Raw genomic sequence first — 19410 nt, forward strand, 5'->3', positions numbered from 1 at the left:
TAAACCTGGCTCAAATCAGGAGTGGCATGCATGAGATCCAGCTTGCTACCAGCTCCATGATGGTCTCGTGTTTTGTCCTGCATTCCCTTAGCTGCCTGTCACCAAGTCTTCCAGCCATTTCCTGGAAAGCAACCAGTTGATTGTGTTCCTATTGTGCTACAGCCACAAGCCAGTAACAATGAAAACATGTCTTACATCACTCTGCTCAGGTTTATCTCGACACACTGCAGCCCCTGATGAAGAAAGCTCCATCATGCCTGCTTCACTGCACGTGGGCTGTAAATACCTGAAGATGCATTCTGTATGAGTGAGGTGTCACAGAGGCTGTGACATGCCTTCTATTGCTTCTGGCAGTCTCTTGCCAATTCTCCATAGCTCATTTTGGCATCTGATACCAGCTCCCAACATCTGAAAGCTGAAAATAGGAAAGGGCATTTGCAGGGCTGTGATATGATGTGTGCTTGGCTTTAAAAAGGATCTAAAACTCAAAGCAAGGGAGAGCAAAAAGGCATACCGATATCACCATGGATATGTGACATTAAACAAACCACTTGTCATGATACACAGCTGACAACTTGCCAAATGGAGCAGTATCTTCTTCTTATTCATGGCTTTGCCCTGTAAAACCTACACAACTACAGGAAAGGAAAACCTCCAGAAAGGTAGTGTCACTCTTCTGATCTCCCCAGGCCAGAATGGAGGTCCTGCTGAACAGCTTCTCCTGAAAGTGCACCTACTCAACATGTATCAGAAGAACAAAATACAACTTTATGATGGCATCCTGCAGGGTGAGGTCACATCCTCAAGGTAACTCTCGTACTTGAGGCATTCCCTGTCCACCCAGGGCTTTAATTCCATCCTTGCCATGCATCTCAGCTGGGGTTTGAATGGGGTATTCTTCTGGTGTTTTGTATGAGTGAGAACTGCAACAGCCATCCAGGGATTTACTGTATTACTTCACAGAATAGTAGAATTATAGAATATCCTGAATTGGAAGAGACCCACAAGGATAATCGAGTGGATTATCTCTGTCTCCACCACAGTAGAGAGAGGTGGAGCCACTGCTCCTCCTTAATTTCCTGTGGCCAGGTGAGGGCCACACAAAAAGCAGCAGGAGGGCTGCCATATGGTCTGTACTTCCAAGTTACCCCTGTGGCCTTTGCAGACATCATCTCCCCAGAAGCACTTGTGCACCTCTTGCACTGCTATGTCTTTGCACAGTACATGGAGGAGCAGAAGCTCCAGCTCAGCCTACATGATGGCTGCTTTGACCTCAAAAGAGGAGCGGATGATCCCTCCTGTTTGGGGAAGAGTCCTCCTGGACAGCCAAGAAGGGGAAGCAGAGAGGAGAAAGCCAGGTGAAAGCTAAAATCAAGGCAACGTCCAGCTCTCCCCTGCAGCAGGCCTCCCCCATCCTACAGCATCTGTGTGCTCCTCCAGCACAACTGCCTCCCAGAGCAGGGTGGGACTGTAGCAGAGGTGCCCTGTGCAGGACTGCTGCTTTGGGGGCAATTGGGGCACACGTGTCCCTCTAGGGTGGCACAGGATAACCTGCGACAGGAGGGGTAGAGGACGTGCCAGCCAAGAAGGTCACATTCACAAAGCATTCACCCGTTTACGGTTGTTTTCCTTTGCCGTTGTAAAAACATGGATCGTAAGCAAGAAAATGGGCAACACCGGATGGGCACCCGCCCCGCACACCCGAGGTGGTTGCTACACTGTGGGGCAACGCGGATACGGAGGGAGGCCGGGAGGGAGAGATGCGGCACCGAGGCTGTGAAAAAAAGTGGATCTCGGATCTCACCGCCGGGAGAGGCGCCGGCCCGGGGGAGCGCCCACGCGCGTCCGCGTCCGGGGTCGGACACCTGCACGGCGAAGGCTCGGGAGGGGCGAGGAGCGGGGCCTCTTCGAGAGCGGGCTGCTCTGCATTAGCGACCGGCCCCACGCGTGTCCGCGGCCGCGCGGTGCAGGCGGGCAGCGCCCTCCTCTGTGGCATTGCCGGGGCTGCGCTCCCCGCCGCGGAGCCCCGCTTTGTTCCCGGGGGAGCCCACAAACACACGTGTCGGCCGGGCAGGGGGAGCGGGGCCTCTGGATGCTGTCCTGCGTGGCTCCGCGCGTGGATGTGTCCGTGCGTGAGCGTGTATGTGTGCGCGCTGGGTGTTGGTTGGTTTTCGTTGTTGGTTTGTTGTTTTTTTTTTTCTCCCCTCGCTTGCTCCAGGTTTTACTTCTGGTTGCCTGTAAGGGTTTTGCTCCTCCCTTCTGAAATCCTATATTAGCTGTGGCCAAAGCTGGGTAAGAAACACAGCTCATTGTTGGCAAGTGCCGATGAGCCTCGCGGAGGAGTGAGGAGCGGCGCTGGGGCTGCGGCAGCGGCAGAGCCCCGCCGTCACGTCAGCCCGGGAGAGGAGGGCAGAGCGCTCTATGCGGGGTGACTTCTGCTGACTGATTCCACCGCCACCTTTGAAGGGAAAGAAGAAAGCAGCCGGGAGGTGAGTGCGGAGGTTGGGCAGCTGCTGCGGTGCGTCCCTTTTGTGTGCGGCAGGAAAAACGCGACCGCTTAAACGCGCGAGAAAAGGCGCTCCTCAGCCGCGCGGCTTAATTTCCGTATATATGCCTTGCGGTATCTGAATTTATTTCTTTTTAATTGGGACTTCATTCCAAAAGTTGCTGACAGCGGCGGGGTGGGACTTCCCCGGTTCTTTGCTCGCTCTCCGCAAGTTGGAGGAGCGCCTTTGAACGAACGCAGCTTGTGACACGCTCGGGGCTCCGGAGGAGCGGGGCCCCCGTCCGGGTGGAGGCGGCTGTGCCGGGTGCCACGGTCCGCCGATGGTGCGCACAAGTTGGAGCGGGCGGGCTCGCCGCACGCCGGCTGAGCGGAGGGGAGAGGGGCGTTCGCAGGGCGGGCGCCGCTCGCGTTTCTCCCTTTGTACTCCACGGTAGAGACGCGGTAGCGAGATTCCCCCTGGAAGGAGGACGGCGAGAGGCGCGGTGGCTTTCCTCGGGCCGCCGGTTGAGGGGCGTTCTCTTTAACACGCTCGCTTTCCAGGTGGGAGATGGCGGAACACATGATGGCCATGAACCACGGGCGATTCCCCGACGGCGCCGGCGGGCTCCACCACCACCCCGCGCACCGGCTGGGCATGGGGCAGTTCGCCGCCCCCCATCACCACCAGCAGCAGCAGCAGCAGCAGCCGCACGCCTTCAGCGCCCTGATGGGAGACCATATACATTACGGAGCGGGCAATATGAACGCGAGCGGCGGGGTCCGGCACGCCATGGGGCCGGGCGGCGTGGGCGGGGGGCACCCGGCCGGCAGCATGCCGCCTCCCGCCCGCTTCAGCGGCTCCCAGTTCATGGCCCCCGCCGTGGGCAGCCCGGGAGGGCAGCTGAGCGCCAGCATGCAGCTGCAGAAGCTCAACAACCAGTACTTCAGCCACCACCCGTACCCGCACGGCCACTACGTGCCGGACTTGCACCCCGGCGGCCACCCGCTGAGCGGCGGCGGACAGCATTTCAGGGACTGCAACCCCAAGCACGGCGGCGGAGGCAGCGGCTTGCCGCCCGCCGTGCCCCACGTCCCCGCGGCGATGCTGCCGCCCAATGTCATAGACACTGACTTCATCGACGAGGAGGTCCTCATGTCCTTAGTCATCGAAATGGGGCTGGATCGCATCAAGGAGCTGCCCGAGCTGTGGTTGGGACAGAACGAGTTTGACTTCATGACGGACTTCGTTTGCAAACAGCAGCCCAGCAGGGTGAGCTGCTGATTCATTTCCAACAAACAAAGGACTTTCTAGCGGTGCGAGTGAAAACATTCCCCCCCGACGCGGTGTCTCACTTTTCGCTGCCCGAAAAGGTGAGAGAATCTGGAAAGCAGAGTAAACTATGCGCTTGCGTAAACTCTTTATTTTTTTTCTTTTATTTTTTTTTCATTTTTTTTTAATTGCTGCCACTTTTTATTTTTATAGCCTCGACATTCACGTGTCCCCCTCCCCTACCCCCCTCTTACCCCCCCCCCAAGGCTCCCCCCCCCTCCACACGCACACATCCTTCCTCCATCCCCCCGGGGATCATTCCCATCGAACTGTGCCTTTGGGCGCTCTTTGCCCCCTCCCCTTTCCTCATTTCCTCGCAGGAACGTGCCCATCACTCCCACCGTGTTGAACAGATAGATGTTAATCTCGGCAAACTGCTTGATCTTGGGGATTTGGGAAACGACGGTTTCCGATGACTCGAGCTGCATTCAAATTCTGAGGGAACAGGGAAAAAGGCATTCGTTGGTTGCATGAACTTTGAAGGGCAGATACTACTGCACAAATGCTGCCATCTTGCTTAATTTTTAACTATGCATCGCAGTGCAGACTAATAAATCCATCATTTTGTTTTCTTTTTCGGATACGCTAAACTGGAAGCTTAGCAGATGTGGGCCAAACCTTTCCGGATCAGAACAAGTAAATAACTGTTACTTAAGAGTCTGCTGCCCATTCCCCCTCCCCCATATGTACAGACAATAATATGGTGTGGATGGAATGCTGACTAGTGGCAAACATTTCACAGGTCTTCTTTCTCTCTCTCTCTTTATTTTATTTTATTGTTTTAATTTTTATTTCGGTTCGAATTATTTTCTGTCTCCAGCATTTGGACACTGTGCTAATATAGTTTATTCCATACATGAAAAGATACTACTGTGTTGAAAGCTTTTCAGGAAATTTTGACAGTATTTTTGTACAAAGCATTTTTTTGAGAAAATATTGTTAATTTATTCTATTTTAATTTGCCAATGTCAATAAAAAGTTAAGAAATGCTTTAGTTTTTCTAGAAGTCATTTACCAGTATTTTTTCTTCTAAACTCCCCCCACTTTCCCCAGTAAGTAAAGCATCTCTCTGTAGTACCATGTTGGTGTTCAAAAAGACATTCCGAGATATGAGGTACACTTCACCCCTATATATGTCATGGTGAACTGGGTAGGTGAGTGGGATTTAAACATACTTACAGCATACAGCCTCATACGTAGCATTGTAATATGCCTGTCAGTGTGGTTTGATGAAATACGAAGTTGCTGAGATGCGACTCTTTTGTGACTTGCCAACATACTTGCTTTAAATGTAGTTGTCCAGAGTTATGATGCATAAAGTATTTATTATATTTATCTATTAAACTTGTAATTTTATAAATCCTCTTTCATTTTATACAATAGACTTTTTTTTCTTTCTTTTTGTATATTTATTATCTTATCTGAAAGAACTACTTTGAAAGATGGTTTGAGAGGTTATAACTTTGTAACTTGGGGAAGGAGGGTGGTGGGCTTTCTCATCTCCCAGAGAGGGTTAACAGAGGGGAGTGCAGCCCAGATCTGCATCACGTCAGCACTGACCTCATTCCATTCCTAGAGACTTAGGAATACACACTAGCTACTTCCTGAAATATTCCACCATGGGACGTCTCTAACCCCTCTCTCCCATAGAACTCCCATAGAACATACCACCCAACCTCACTGAGATAAATCCATAAGAATCCACTTTAAATATCTGGGAGAGAAAAAGGGCCCCTTTTTGTAGGGCAGATGACATCTTGCTCCTCCAGTGCCAACTGTTGCAGTCTTCTGCCCTCACTCCACCTTTGGCAAAGCTGATATGTTAAGTTACTGCTAAAGAGCTGACTGCAGGGCCAGGCCCTGGTAATACATATATTCCCATTCACTTCCTAAATTCAATACAGAACCGACACCTCCATGCTTTCTTTTCACTTGACTTTCAACCTTTTGTTTTGAGTATGTTAGGAAGAAGAGTAGCATGATGGAGACAGTTAAAGTTTAAACCTGGGCACATAAGTAGGGGAGGATATCATCACACCATGGGAGTGGGGTTTTTAATCCAGTGGGGAAAATAAACTGATTACTATTGATAAAAACTGTCCCAGCTGGTGAATAAAGTGCTATTTGGCCTTCTTTGCACTATGTGGATGTGAAGGAGTTAATATGTTTTATGATGGTTTAAAGAAAAAAAATGCCATAATATTAACAAAAGTAGATATACGGAAGTGAACGCTACTGGGAAAATCTGATGATAATGTGGTCCTCACAGCTGGTAACAGCCCTTTGTTAGACAATCCAAGAGCTTAAAAATGACAGTCTGGCTTGAGCCAGTGCTTGCTCATGTAGTGTGGAAGCAAACTGAACATCAAGTGGGAGCATTTAAAATAACATGAGTGTTTATAGAGGAATACAGGTGTGCTTCCAAGAGCCATTGCCCAACTGGCCACTATGTAAGTCCCTTTTCTATGCTAAGGATGTTTGATCTGCACACATTGCATTGCTCTCTTCTGTAGAGCTCTGGAGAGTGTCTCTTCTGATTCTGATCAACTTCTTACAGAACAGACTATCAAATTATGGGCACGCCAAATAGCACAAATGTTTAAATCCCCTGCATTCTCCCAAAACAAAAGGAGATACTCCCACTTATGTTATAAAGTATCCTTGCTTCATAGTGCTGGTTAAGCAAAAGATTCTTCACAGTTGAGACTTTACTACTTAAGTCATAGAATCAATGAATGGCTTAGGTTAGAAGAAACCTTAAATGTCATCCAGTTCCAACCCCCTTTGCCATGGGCAGGGCTGCCCCCCACAATCTCTGGCTGCCCAGGCCCCGTCCAACCTGCCTCCAAGGATGGGGCACCCATAGCTTCTCTGGGCAGCTGTGCCAGCATCTCGTTACTCTGAGTAAAGAATCTCAACATCTAATCTAAATCCTTTTCCAAGAGGCAAAACTTTTCACAGGCATACTAGCAAAGCCTATTGGTGTACAACTCTGTAAAACTAATGAGAGCTGCTGCAGCCACCAAAGTCTCTGGCATTAGGCTGGGCATTGTCAAGGATTTTTGCAAATTCTCAAAAGTAGACCCTGGGGAAATTTGCAAAATAATCATATTGCCTACATTGTCCCTTAATTTCTAATGAAGAGTCACATCCCAGAGGATATTACAGTTCTGTATATTCTTATGCATAATAACATCTACTGAGCAATATTGGGGGCTTGACCCTCATCTTCCTGATCTGAACCCTGTGGTAATGCTCCCAATGGCACATGCAGCTGAAGCAGAAACGGGCCTTAGAGATGATCCTATATTGCTTACAAATAAGTTAAACTGATTTATTATTTGAGCACAGTGATCAGTGAAAAATGCTCAGAGATCCAGTTTTCCAGCTACCGTCAGACACCGGACAGTGACGCTGAAGCCCTGCGTCCCATTAAGTTGCTTTTAGCACAGGAAACTTGACCTCTGTGCTTTGGCTGTTTTTCAAGAACTTCGAACATGGTACATGAGATCTGCTCCTCTTTAAGCCACGTCCATAAATAGCCACACTGCTTTATTCGGTACGGAGATCAGCCTTAAGCTGTCCTGCCACGCAAGACACCCTTGGGTGGAAAAATTGGTGCTGATGTGTGCCATCCTCTGCTTATTCCAACGGGTATGAAGAAGGTACAGACGGACGCTGGGTAGGGTGAGGAAGAACCACTCCCTCTGTAGCCACAGCTGCATGTAGGGCCCGGAGATACTGGGGGGCACTGGGCACGGCCCAGCCATAGCACCTGCGAGGGGCGGCGCTGAGCGGCGGCACCATGGCTCCCCCCTGTGGGAGACCGCTGGCCTTGCGGTACGCGGCCCGAGGGGATGCGGGGCCTCACGAAAATCCTTCCTGTGGCTTTTAGAATAAGGGCAAACCAACCTCGGGAGAAAAAAAAAAGACACGTCTGTTGGTCGCAGGTTTTACTTAAAAACAAACAAGCAAAACCGGAAAGAAAAAAAACCCGAAACACCGTTATATAAACAAGGATTATCCCCCGCTTATCTTGTCTTGCAAGAGGGATTGGAAAATTCCAACATCTGGATTTGTAGAGTTCCTTTTATTTGTTTCTATTTTACTTCCTTTCTTTTTTTTTTTTTTTTTTTTTTTTTTTTTTTTTTTTTTTTTTTTTCCCTTTTTTTTTTTTTTTTTTTTTTTTTTTTTTTTTTTTTTTTCCTTTTCTTTTCCCCAGGAGATGTTTTCCACACACCAGATCCACCAGGGAATTTGGGTGCAAAAACACTGTGGATCACTGCTGTTGGGCCAAGGGCTGCAGCACATATCAGTGGTACTGTATGGTAATACTTCCTGATGGCATGAAGTGTTTCTATAGCTCCTCCTGACTGTGTGGCCTAGTGGGACCTAACATGGGGCTGTTAACCAAACAGCCCATTTCCCCCTTGAACTGGAAGTTTTGCCAGACCTACCTAGAGTGGGCAGGGGCATGAAGAGAGGGGAGACGGTGCCAGAAAAAGCAGTTGTCATCCATGACCTTACCTCTACTCTTCTTGAAGCCTCCATGTCCTCCAAAATGCTTTACTGAGGGGCTATCACAAACAGGAATAAGAAGTGTCTGTGTTACAGATCTGGAGTACATGTACTGACCTTAACCTGATCTATTTCTGTATCATCACTCTTAAGCATAGAAGTGTGAACAAGGACTACGTGACATTGGCAGGAACTGTTTAAATGACAATACTTTTATTGATTCATTTGTTAATATTCAGGCAAAAATATTAGATAAAATGGTACATGCATTAAGGCTAAGCTGAGGAACCAAAGCAATTAGGAACTCATAGCAGCAGCATTTTCTCAGGGTTTCCTAGATTCTAAGTGAATTGTGTTGTCAGTACAGAGGAGGTGTTTCATATCTTTTCTTCAAATATATTTACACATTTCAATACAGTGCCACTATTGTGCTCACGCACAAGTTGAGTCCCAGTAACTGCAACGATAATGAGATACATCAAATGACCAAACAGATGAGCCACTGTTATGGTAGATTCTCTGTTATTTGCCTCGTTTTAGAAAGAAATTTGCAGCAGCAGGTTTTTAATAGAGAAGGATCAGGTATTTCAGTCCCAGTCCATCTGCTGTGCCCTCCCCCGTTAAAAAAATTACACAGGGGCAATTTGATCACAAACCTGAAGCAGGCTTTTTCAGACACATCTTTAACATACTTAAAAGAAATAATGTTTTTTCCAGCTGATCACTTCTCTCACCCTTTTTCTTTCAGCGGGACATTTTGTTATTTTGGTTTATTGCAATGTTCATCTGACAATATATTCCCTACTTTATCAAGAATAAAGTAAAATAAAACAAACGTTCAGACCCATCAAGCTCCTAAAGCACTGGTTGAAGACAACAGAGCAAGTACAAAGCATCTCTTAATCACAGAAGCTAAATATTTAGCGGATGCTCTTCACAAGGAGATCCTGGAGCTGCACCTACTTATCTGCAGTTCTGACACTGAGCCTCCTAACAATTGCTCTGTGCATGTGATACCACAGCCTGCTTAGCAAATACAAGTACTCTACCAGGGAGAGGGTGGAGCTGTTGAAAGTCTTTAAAAAGTCTTATCTGCTGCTATTTAAACAGAAGTAACACAGAGGATTTCAGATTCCTCACTCTCTTCACCAGGATAAGCACTTAAAGGCTTGCAACTCAAAACGTTTTTTTCTTCCAGCAGCATTATTTGATCTAGTAATCAATATTATCTCTGTCTGCAAACACGTCCTCCATCAGCTTTGAATGAAGTAATGTATGTATTTTGAAGGCAGGAGCAGATTCCTGGAATTTTCCAAAGACAAATCACTGCACCAAGCCTCCGCACACACCTGTTTTGTACAGAAGCTAATTAGCGATGGTTTGGGTTGCTCTTAGGCAGGGTGCTGGGCTGCTTCTCTGCAAACTGCATTAAGACTAGTGTGTAATCCAGAAACAAGGTAAAGGATAAGGCGTGTACGTGGTGTGGAGATGTGTATACATGTTTCTAAGTGGTAGCAAAAAATGATAATTAAAAAAAAACCAAAACCCACAGTTATAGTCACCACAAAGAAAGTTTTACAGATTGGGCATTAGGGGAACAGTCCCATTCCCAGTCTGTCACCATTCTATAGGCTGTTTTAGCCAAAACACAGACTTGGAGCCTGTGTTTAGTCCTCCTTCCAGCCAACTTCTCCATTTTTAAAATCCCTATAATCCAATAATTTGGACTCATGTTGTAAGGAAGTTCTTTGGTGACCAGGAGGCATCACAGACCCCATGTTTTCTCTTCTCCTCACCTAGGTTTAATCAGGGCAAAACCAAGCCATTGAAGGTAATCTGATCTAGCTGTGCTGTCCCCACCCATTGCAGGGGAGTTGAGCTAGATGGCCCTCTCCTGTCCCTTCCAACTCTAAGGATTCTGTGATTCTATGAAGGTGTTCTGAGGGGGTGGTGTGTTTGCCTTTGGGATGCATGCTGACCTTGTGTGGTTGCAGCTGCGCAGGGGATGGTGACAGCTGATCTCACACATCACCTCTGTGTGACTTTACCCTACAAGGCCAAGAGCAGCCTTTGATTGGCATCTCACCCCACGTCCTGCTTTGTGGGCTGGGACCAGCTGCACTGCACTGGAAGCCAGCAGTGCCCACGGTGGGACTGCTGGTCCTCTTCTCTCACTCTTACCTTCTGAGACAATGTCCTCTTTCCAGACCATTTAATCAAGCACTTCACATTAAAGACAGCAACTGGTATAATCATACAGATTTTTCAAAGCTTTTGTTTAAATGGCTGAAGTGTGCTTGGAGGGTTTAGGTTCAAGTCACCGTTTATAAACTGAAACAGAGCAGGAACAACTTAACGCGACGGATGACTGTAGAAAGGCTGCAGTACTGAGCGTTTGTCCACTAGGTGTAGCTGAAACCCTGCATTTCTTATTGATTAAAGCCGAAGTGAAGCATTTACTTCATGGCATACATTTAAACTGAACGAAGAGTCATTGGAATTGAAAGTGGTAAATGCTTATGAGGCAGAGCCTTCATCTATTCAAGAACTATACCCAAGCCCACAACAGCACCACAACAAAAATAGATTAATTTGCACAGGGATTCTGTCTCCTAACTTTCTAATCTAGAAGTCTTTTGGAAATGATTCATTCTACATGTAAATATCACAGGTAGTGAAATGCCCTCCATAGAAAGTTATTAGAAACTTTGGTTTTGATTACATGTTTTTTTTCCAAACATTATTACTAGAAGCTCTATTTAAACAACGAGGTTGGTTCCATAAAATGAAACAGAAAACAGTAACAGTAAAGTGTAGCACTTCTAAAATCCAGATCTAGTTCTCTGTTTTTATTTGGGCCTAAAGAAGAGAGGTGTGATACTTTGCTTCCTTGCTCCTCTTTCTGGCCTCTCTACCTTTTGCTGCACATAACAGCTAAATCCTGAATGGTATTCCCATTCTTCTGCTTAGAGAGCAGGCAAAACAGGAACAGTCCTAGTGTATAAAACAAAAGAGTCTCATTCTACATTTTGTTGATTTCTTGTACAGTGAATTTTCAAAAGGCAATGATCTTGATTTGTGAAATGTAAACATTACAGGAATTATCATCCCCTGCAATTTTCACCAAGATCTAGGCAGACGATGCCCTGGATCTAGTTCTGGTCTTGAAAAATGCTTGGCCAGAAGTGTCCAACTCAAAGATCCAGACAGATTACCCAGTAAAGCTATGCCCTTGGGATCCCTTTTGAAGTGCAGGCAGTACTTCATGCCAAGACTGCATTTAACATTCTGAGTCTAACGCAGTTATTCTGGTGTTCCCTTAAGCCACCCACCAGTGTCAGTGAGCTTGGAAGTGCTCTGAGAGCATTATTATTTAAAGATGACGATTCACAGCTTAGTCATGGCACACTGTGCTGGTGTAAGCCAGACTCTGGTCTCATTAATCCTTCTTGAAACTCTGAAATGGTAACACTGAACCAAGTTAAAACATTCCACAAGCACATTACCATAGGTACAAACATTAACCATCCCTTGTAACTCCAGCACCTCTTGCTATGATTTAAGATTACATTAAACCAGAGTTCACAATCAGAGTTGACAACCAGGGGTCTATCCAAGGTCCTAATTAACTGAATTCACATATATATCTGAGTATATATTATAATATACTATACATATTATGGCAGGATCAGGATAGATTCATATATTTTCAATACACCCTGGTAGCAGTCAGCCTGTACCTACTGAAAAGGAAAGGGAGGCAGATGAAAGGCTGTTATGATGTTTCTTGCTAAATCTGATCAACTAATGTTTTCCTAAAATGTCTGTGGCTCTGTTTATTTTTTCCCCCTCAACAAAAGTGAAGAATTCCAAACTCCTTTTGGTCAGTGGCTTCTGCCAGCCTCTTTCTTTCTGATGAAATTGCATATTACTTTTTCAAGAAACTTAAGTATATGCACACTGACGTCTTCACTTTCATGTATGCTACATCTTAGGGGGATAGGTACTTTTCCCGATTGTTCTGCTAAAATAATGAAGTAGATATATATCTTATTTAATATTCAAACCAGCTCAAGTTTCCAGTAAAACCTTTGTTGTTATCAAGTGGGTTGCATGCTCTGCTTTAGAAAGGCAAGTTGCCAGCTTATTCTCCTTTGTGCAGCAGTTACTGGGTTCATGATTCCTCAACATGTGTTGCCTGAGATGGATGATCACACTGAAATGCTGTATTTTGCTCTTCTTCTACCTTTTAATCAAGGTTTCTTGGAAAACTGATGACCTGTGCATATCCTTGACACCTGACAGTCTAGGAAGGAACAGAATGACAGAACTGTGAGACTGATAAAGTGTTAGAAGAACCCAGCTTGTCAAACATCTTGTTGGTGACATAAAAGGAAAGAAAAGAGAGAGTAAGTCAGCTGTAAAGCAACCATGCATTCTGCTTGTTTACTTACAGCTGACACAAGTATTTGGTAGTTTCTCAGAGACTTCTTGCCTGACATGTCCTCCAGTTGCTTTTTCCTTTTTGTAATTGTTTGGCAAATAAGTTATAGAGAAGAACATAACTAAAGACAAATATTTTCTTTTCCAAGCTCTGGCTGATGAAACAAGTCTCCAGCTTTACAGACAGTGGTTATTCTTCTTGCTTACTTTACTGGATGATCTCGCTGTGTCCAAAGATTGCACCATTTTTTCCTCTACCATATTTAGCCTGTGTAGACAAAGGGAGAACTCTCATGTTCCATGTGAATTCCCTAATACCAAGAAAACTCCCCACTTGCTACTGCTGGATACCAGGAGACTGCTCCACACTACTTTTTCTTTTGCACAAAATTTGTCCTGAGGTTTGTATGAAACACACCAATGTAGAGAAACAGTCACCACTGATCTCTTTCCAACAGAATGACTGGACAAAATAGCTCCAGGTAGATTTATTTCCTACCTTAAGAATCTTCTTAAATGCAATGCTTATCATGCCAGACAGGTCTGTGGAAAAAGATACTGAGATGTAAATCCACTGTTACCCACTATGGCCAGTGTGGTCCTTCTCAGTTCACAAAAGAGATTAGGAGGCATTTTAAGAGAAACAGACCTTGTCCAGGCAGCCTGGTAGAAGTACTAATGGAATGAACATAGATCCAAATGCAGTTTTTGCATGATTCCAATCCCTTTTCTTCCTAATTTAACTGGCTTAAAGATTAAAGAATTTTACAGGACACTCTTCCCTGAGAAACAGAAGATTCACAGAAGAGAGTGAGTATCTTGCATCAGTTGTTGCTATTCTGTACTGGTGTGGTAGCTTGAGGTACAAATGGGGAGCAGGAGACCCGTGCTAGCAGAGCACAAAGAAAGGCACTGAGTAACTTACTCATTGGTTATCCTGTAAGGCAGGTGGGAGAACAAATGGTGAGGAGAAAAGAGTATATGAGAAAACTTGTTAGTTACTAGAACAACAATACAACAATGTATGATTTTAATTACCTTGTCCTGAGTACATTTTTGTGAGGTAGAATCCCCCTCTGTTCTATGCAAACAACTCCAGTCTTCATGTATAAAGTAAGCACATCTCAGTTAATGTAGAAAAACATCTGAACACATCTTGTTTCTACCCACACGACCTTCAGCAAGTCTTTATTTATTGTGCATTAACATCTAACATTGTATGTCTCAGTTTACTCTTTCAGGCAATGAGCACAATGTTCTTTTTGCTGCTCAAGGTTGAACTTGCTTAATAGATTACATTAGATGCTTGCAGGCAAGCTACTGAACATCTGAAAACCACTGCCACAAAAGTTTGCTCCTAAATTTCAATTCAAAACGTTTGTTTTAAATATTTCACTAATAGATAAGTAGGACCTTCAGGAAAATACATTTTATTTTCAGAAAACATTTACTAGCAACCAAAAGATAAACAAGGACTACAAGTGTGTCTTCCAATGCTATAGGAACACAGCTGATTTTGCAGACAGCTGATGGAGGTTTCAGAGTGTCAGCATGTAGAAATAGAATTATTCTCTCTGATTCCACAAAGGATGCCAAACAGCTGATTTTTCCCTGGTTCAGCAATTCCCAGCACTCCAACTGCTCTGGGACTATCCAGTTTACATAGTGACCCTGAAGTAACTGAGAGCTGAGATCTATGCATTGATACCTTTCAGAGTGCTTTAAGAGAAATAAATAAATAAATAAATAAATAAATAAATAAATAAATAAAGTGAAATGAAATGTATATTAGTTGAATCTTGGAGAGATACCTGAAGGTTTCTGAGACTGAATTTTGCAAATATGTCTTTCCATACCTCCCTGTTCAAGCCTATGACCTAAGTTAGGGGCCAAATTTGCCTCTCACAATAAATACAACATGCATCCTTGCATTTTTTATGTACACAAAATGAATATTTGCTATATTCTAGCGAAGTCATTGGCACTGATGTCACCTCTGTCATACCTGTCTTTCAGCTCAGTACAAGTTATTATTCAGTCTTTTCTTTTTTCATCCTTCTGTCTGTTGGGTTTTATTTTCCTCCTTTATTTTTTCTCATTTGGTCCCCCAGAAGGTGGCATGTCTAAGAAGGAAATTCTTCCTGGACTACTAGGAAAACCTTATCCACATGCACAACTAGAACTGTTTTACTGTTTCAATCTATTAACGCCACCTTTTTTACCCTTTTGCATTTCCCCTGCGGTGATTCTCTTTCCACACATGTCTTAAAATAGGTCATTGGTGTTTACATCAGCAGCCATTTTAGACATTGCACAGTAGTACTGCCATCTCTGTGAGCCGCTGTGCTGCTCCTCCTGAACTAACTTTTCATCAGCCACTCTGTAATTATCCTATAAAATTAGGGTCTCATTACAACTCTTTTCACTATTGTTGCCTCTATTATTTCTCTTTTTTCATGTCTTTAACTACCAGCACAAATATCTCCATTACTTCCAAGTTTCATTTAAGTAGTATGCCAATCTATGCCCTTCCCACTGTAACAACCACCGTTCTTCCAACCTGTGTTCTTAGCTAAGTTAGTCATTACCTTAGCTTTGCTCAGCTCAGCCCCTGAGCAATGCCCTCAGATTCCTTTGGACTGTCAGCCAAATTTGGATCACATCTTTTTCAGAGAAAGATGTTTGGCTCCTATTTTGTGATGCTTTACTGCCCATGTGTAGCTCCTATAACTGAGAGCTAGTCTTCACTTTCTGATTTGCTTTATTCTCTGTTTTGTTCACCAGCAGGTGTTCCTCATGAAATCTATGAGAGCTTCACATGTAGAGCAGCTGCAGAACCAAGCTCTTAATAAATCTTTTCCTGTCCTTTCCTAATTTTTTGCAATCAAGATCAAGCAGCAGTCTTTATATATAATATGTTATATATAACAAAGCTAGTGCAAGTGAATGTTACTAGAAAAGGGAAGGAAAGAGGAAAAGCACCTTTACGTAAGTCAGTTTACACTATCTTACTGGAATAGGTAACTTTTTTCTCTGTAAGTCATTTTTGACTGGTGTACTGTCTGCTATGTGATTTACAGAGTGACTGCAGCTGAATTGGACCCAGAGATATCCCCTGGTAGGATTACAGAATGTCCTGGGTAGACAGTTGACTGGGTTCAACTCAACTCCCACTATCTTTTGATAAAAGGTTTCTTCTAGCTGGAAGGACATCACTTTTAGATTAAATTAAAAATAGACAGTTTTATGCAGTTTGTTTTAAAAGTTTCAGACTTGATTATGCATTAGCTTACAACGGTGTTAACTCAGCAGTAACTTCACTGCAGTACCAGTATAACTGGAATCAGATAACACTGTTCTTTTCCTTCCTAATAAATTATCCGAATATAGTAGAGAAAGGTTATTTCCAAACTGCAGAGATGCATTCAGGTGTGACTGTATGCCTTACCTGAGGGATTCCTTTACCTCATGTGTCATTTTTCAAGTGAATCTCTTCTTCATTTTGCCAAATTCTTCAAATAGAACACAGCATAATGTATTTATGGAGAGTCTATCTCTTGGGCAAGCTGAAGCAGTGGAAATTGCCTGTAGAAAATTGAAACCCTGATAATTGATTTTGCTTGCTCTTAAGGTTTCAAAAGACTTGAATCTTTCCAGGAATAAATCAAAAACTGTTTAGTAGCAAACCATGGGGAATTCTTTCAGTTTCTTAGACTGGTTTTTTCACTAAAACTCAGAAATTATATTCTTACTGATGTAGATTAAGAATTAAACTATTTGCTTAAATTAGTTATGTCTAATGCCTGTTGGGATTTTCTGTGTCAGCCAATTTGGCTGTGTTATTAACTGCCATTTGTAGCTAGGATCTTTGAGTTGTAAAGATGAAACTTGGCAAACCTTCAGTATATGACAAACCCTTCAGGCCATAAAATCTTATTAGAAGGCAAATCATAACCTCTCAACCCTTTTGAGATTGATTTGGAGCTAGGAAATCTGCATTAAATTGATGCTGTCTAGAGCACCTGCTTTGTGCATGCAAATACATGTAAATATCTTTTTTTTTTCTTTTTTTAATGTAGGACTCAGCAGGAGAGAAATGATTCCCAAGAGGTCACCATGCAAAATATCTGCCTGGTCCAGATGTTTACAACGCTTCTATAGAGCTAAATTAAACCCAGTGGAGATCAGTCTTGAGAGACCTGGCATTGGGACCTCATAGGATTCTTCTCACAACACTCTGTTCCCACAGTAGGGGGATGTTGCCTGACTCATCAAGCTTCTGGCTTCTAGACCACTGCATTCATAACACTCTGCTTTTGTGACTCAGGACCTTTGTGGGAGTTATGTCTGAACCACATTATTCATATATGTTATACATATGTATGCTTGTTACTATACTACATGTTTTATTATTATGGGATAATAGTGTTATGCAAATGCACAGTAGCACAGAGATATTATGATACATAATGGTTTAAGCAGAATGGATCAATTTTATTTCCAACATAATTAGGAGAAGCAGTAGTGTTACATGAAGTGACTCTGCTCAGGTACAATATAATCTGAAAGACCTGCATCCACCCAAAAATAAATCAAGAACTGAAAAACAGGAAAACTGTGAAGATCACCAAATTGTTAGCAAGTTTTCTTTGCTAAAACCCAGAAATTACTCTCTCCCTGCTGCAGACCTGGCACTGAAGTGTCAGGCCATGGTGGTTCTGCTGCAGTCCACATCCCCATGCAAAACATGACCAGAAGCAGTTGTGTCCAGATTTTCTTGTACTGATGGTAAGCAGGAGCACGTGGAGCAGAGCAGCTACTATTTTCAGAGGGTTGCAAAATGCTTACTTGTTCCTACAGGCTGAAATCCAGCAGATCCCTTACAATCTTTGGGATCTGCATATACACGCTACTTACATGCTCAGGACCAAGGATTTTATTTTTCCCTTTCCATTTCCTGACTTCCGTATTGCATTAATGGGAGCAATTCAGACCTTTGGATTTATTGTAGCTAATATTTATAAGGATGGCTCCAACTAATTTCCTTTTATCAGTACTCTTCAAAGTCTCCAACACACAACCATGTTGTCACTGCCCACAAATCCCTGCATGTTATTGAGGTGTGACAACAGTCCGTGTGCATGCCATTTGTTGCAAAAATGAGTGAACACATAATCATCTTACCATGGTAAGAGAATAGATGGTGCAGAACTTGTCTTGCATTCTGTTTACCAGTTTCTGAAGGTTTAAAGAACTGTTTTTTTCTTCAAGCCACATAGCCCCCATATCTCCAGATCAGATGAGCTGCCCTTTCCCAGCAGATAACTATCTCCACAAAGTTCTTTAGTCCTCTGAAGAGAAAGACCAGGATGCTCTCAACATATCAAATACCTCTAAGACAGTACTTCTAGATATTGAGCAGTCCAGTGCTGTTCTCTCTCACTTCTTCATGAATCAGATATTGCTACAAAACATTTCTAGATCCTCCAGTGCCACACAATGCATCAGTTTAAGAAATTACTCCAAATTTTTTTAGTATATACTTATTTTTCCTCCTATTTTTGCTCCGAGGCTTATTATTTTCCACTGGAGCTGAAGTCCTATTTCTCTTCTCATAGCACTGCCTGCCACTTCCAGCACCAGTCTATTGCTTCCCAGTTGCTTGCATTTTTGTGCATTAAACTGACCTACATCTCTCCCTAGGGAGTAAGCAGCAGATGGTCCTTAGGCCATCTGGCATCTTGAGATGCTGCCTGAGTGACTTGTGGGCCACAGCAGTGGGAGATGCTGGTCGCTGGATAAACAGCATGCAGCTGAACTCCCTGAGGAGTGCTTGCCTATTTATACAAACAACTTCAGGCCGGAGTGAGCCTGCACGGTATCATGAAGAAAGTAGGTCAGGCAAGTTACCTTGGCAGCAACAAAAACATTTATTTGAGAGCTCCTTGACTCAAAGAGAAGACTACACCAGCCATCTCTCCTAGCATTCCAGTCGCAGAAATGAGTCCATTCACCAGAGGGACACTGTGGTGGCTGGGGTTGGATTATTTGCCCCATGTTGTGACTAAGGAAGGTGGGATGGAGAAGGGAGAGCTTTGAGAACTCCAAACTGCAGCCCGCAGTACCTATGAGATTAACAAGAAGACAGATAGAGGCTTTCCATAGGGGTGTAGGTGGGAGGACAGGAAGCTGAAAGGAGGTTCAACCCAGATGTGAGGAGAAACGTTTTCACCTTGAGGACAGCCAAGCAGCAGGACAGGTTGCCCAGTCTCTTAATGCTAATACTTAATACAGGTCTTGAGAGACCTGGTCTCAGCTCATAGCTAAGCTTGCTATGAGCAAAAGGCAAGAGACATCCAGTGGTCCTCCTGTGAGTCTATGACCAGGAATCAGGTTTATAACAAATCCAGACCAGACTGCAAAGGGCAGTCACAGGTGTGAGCTCACACTGTGGAAAGCCACCCTAGTCTTCCTGGTGTAGACAGAAGACTTAGAGTTTGATCAGTCCATGTTTAATAAAGATAAGTTTCACAGAGCACAACACATCAAATCCTTGATAGACTAAGACTTAGCTTTCAAGAGTAGCAGCTGTATTTGAATCCTTCCTGTATCTCTTCTTTCTAAGGGCCTGAGT

General features: G+C 44.1%; 1 protein-coding gene across 1 annotated transcript; it reads left to right on the plus strand.

Moving 5' to 3' along the window:
* The first annotated feature begins 1984 nt into the window (after positions 1-1984).
* CITED2 (Cbp/p300 interacting transactivator with Glu/Asp rich carboxy-terminal domain 2) lies at positions 1985-5190 on the plus strand. Its single transcript, XM_015858421.2, has 2 exons — positions 1985-2489; positions 3047-5190. Exon 2 carries the CDS (start codon positions 3054-3056, stop codon positions 3765-3767), a length of 714 nt encoding a protein of 237 aa, XP_015713907.1. The 5' UTR covers positions 1985-2489; positions 3047-3053; the 3' UTR covers positions 3768-5190.
* The last annotated feature ends 14220 nt before the right edge of the window (positions 5191-19410 follow it).

Source organism: Coturnix japonica, chromosome 3 (assembly GCF_001577835.2).
Source record: "Coturnix japonica isolate 7356 chromosome 3, Coturnix japonica 2.1, whole genome shotgun sequence".
Classification (NCBI taxonomy): Eukaryota; Metazoa; Chordata; class Aves; order Galliformes; family Phasianidae; genus Coturnix; species Coturnix japonica.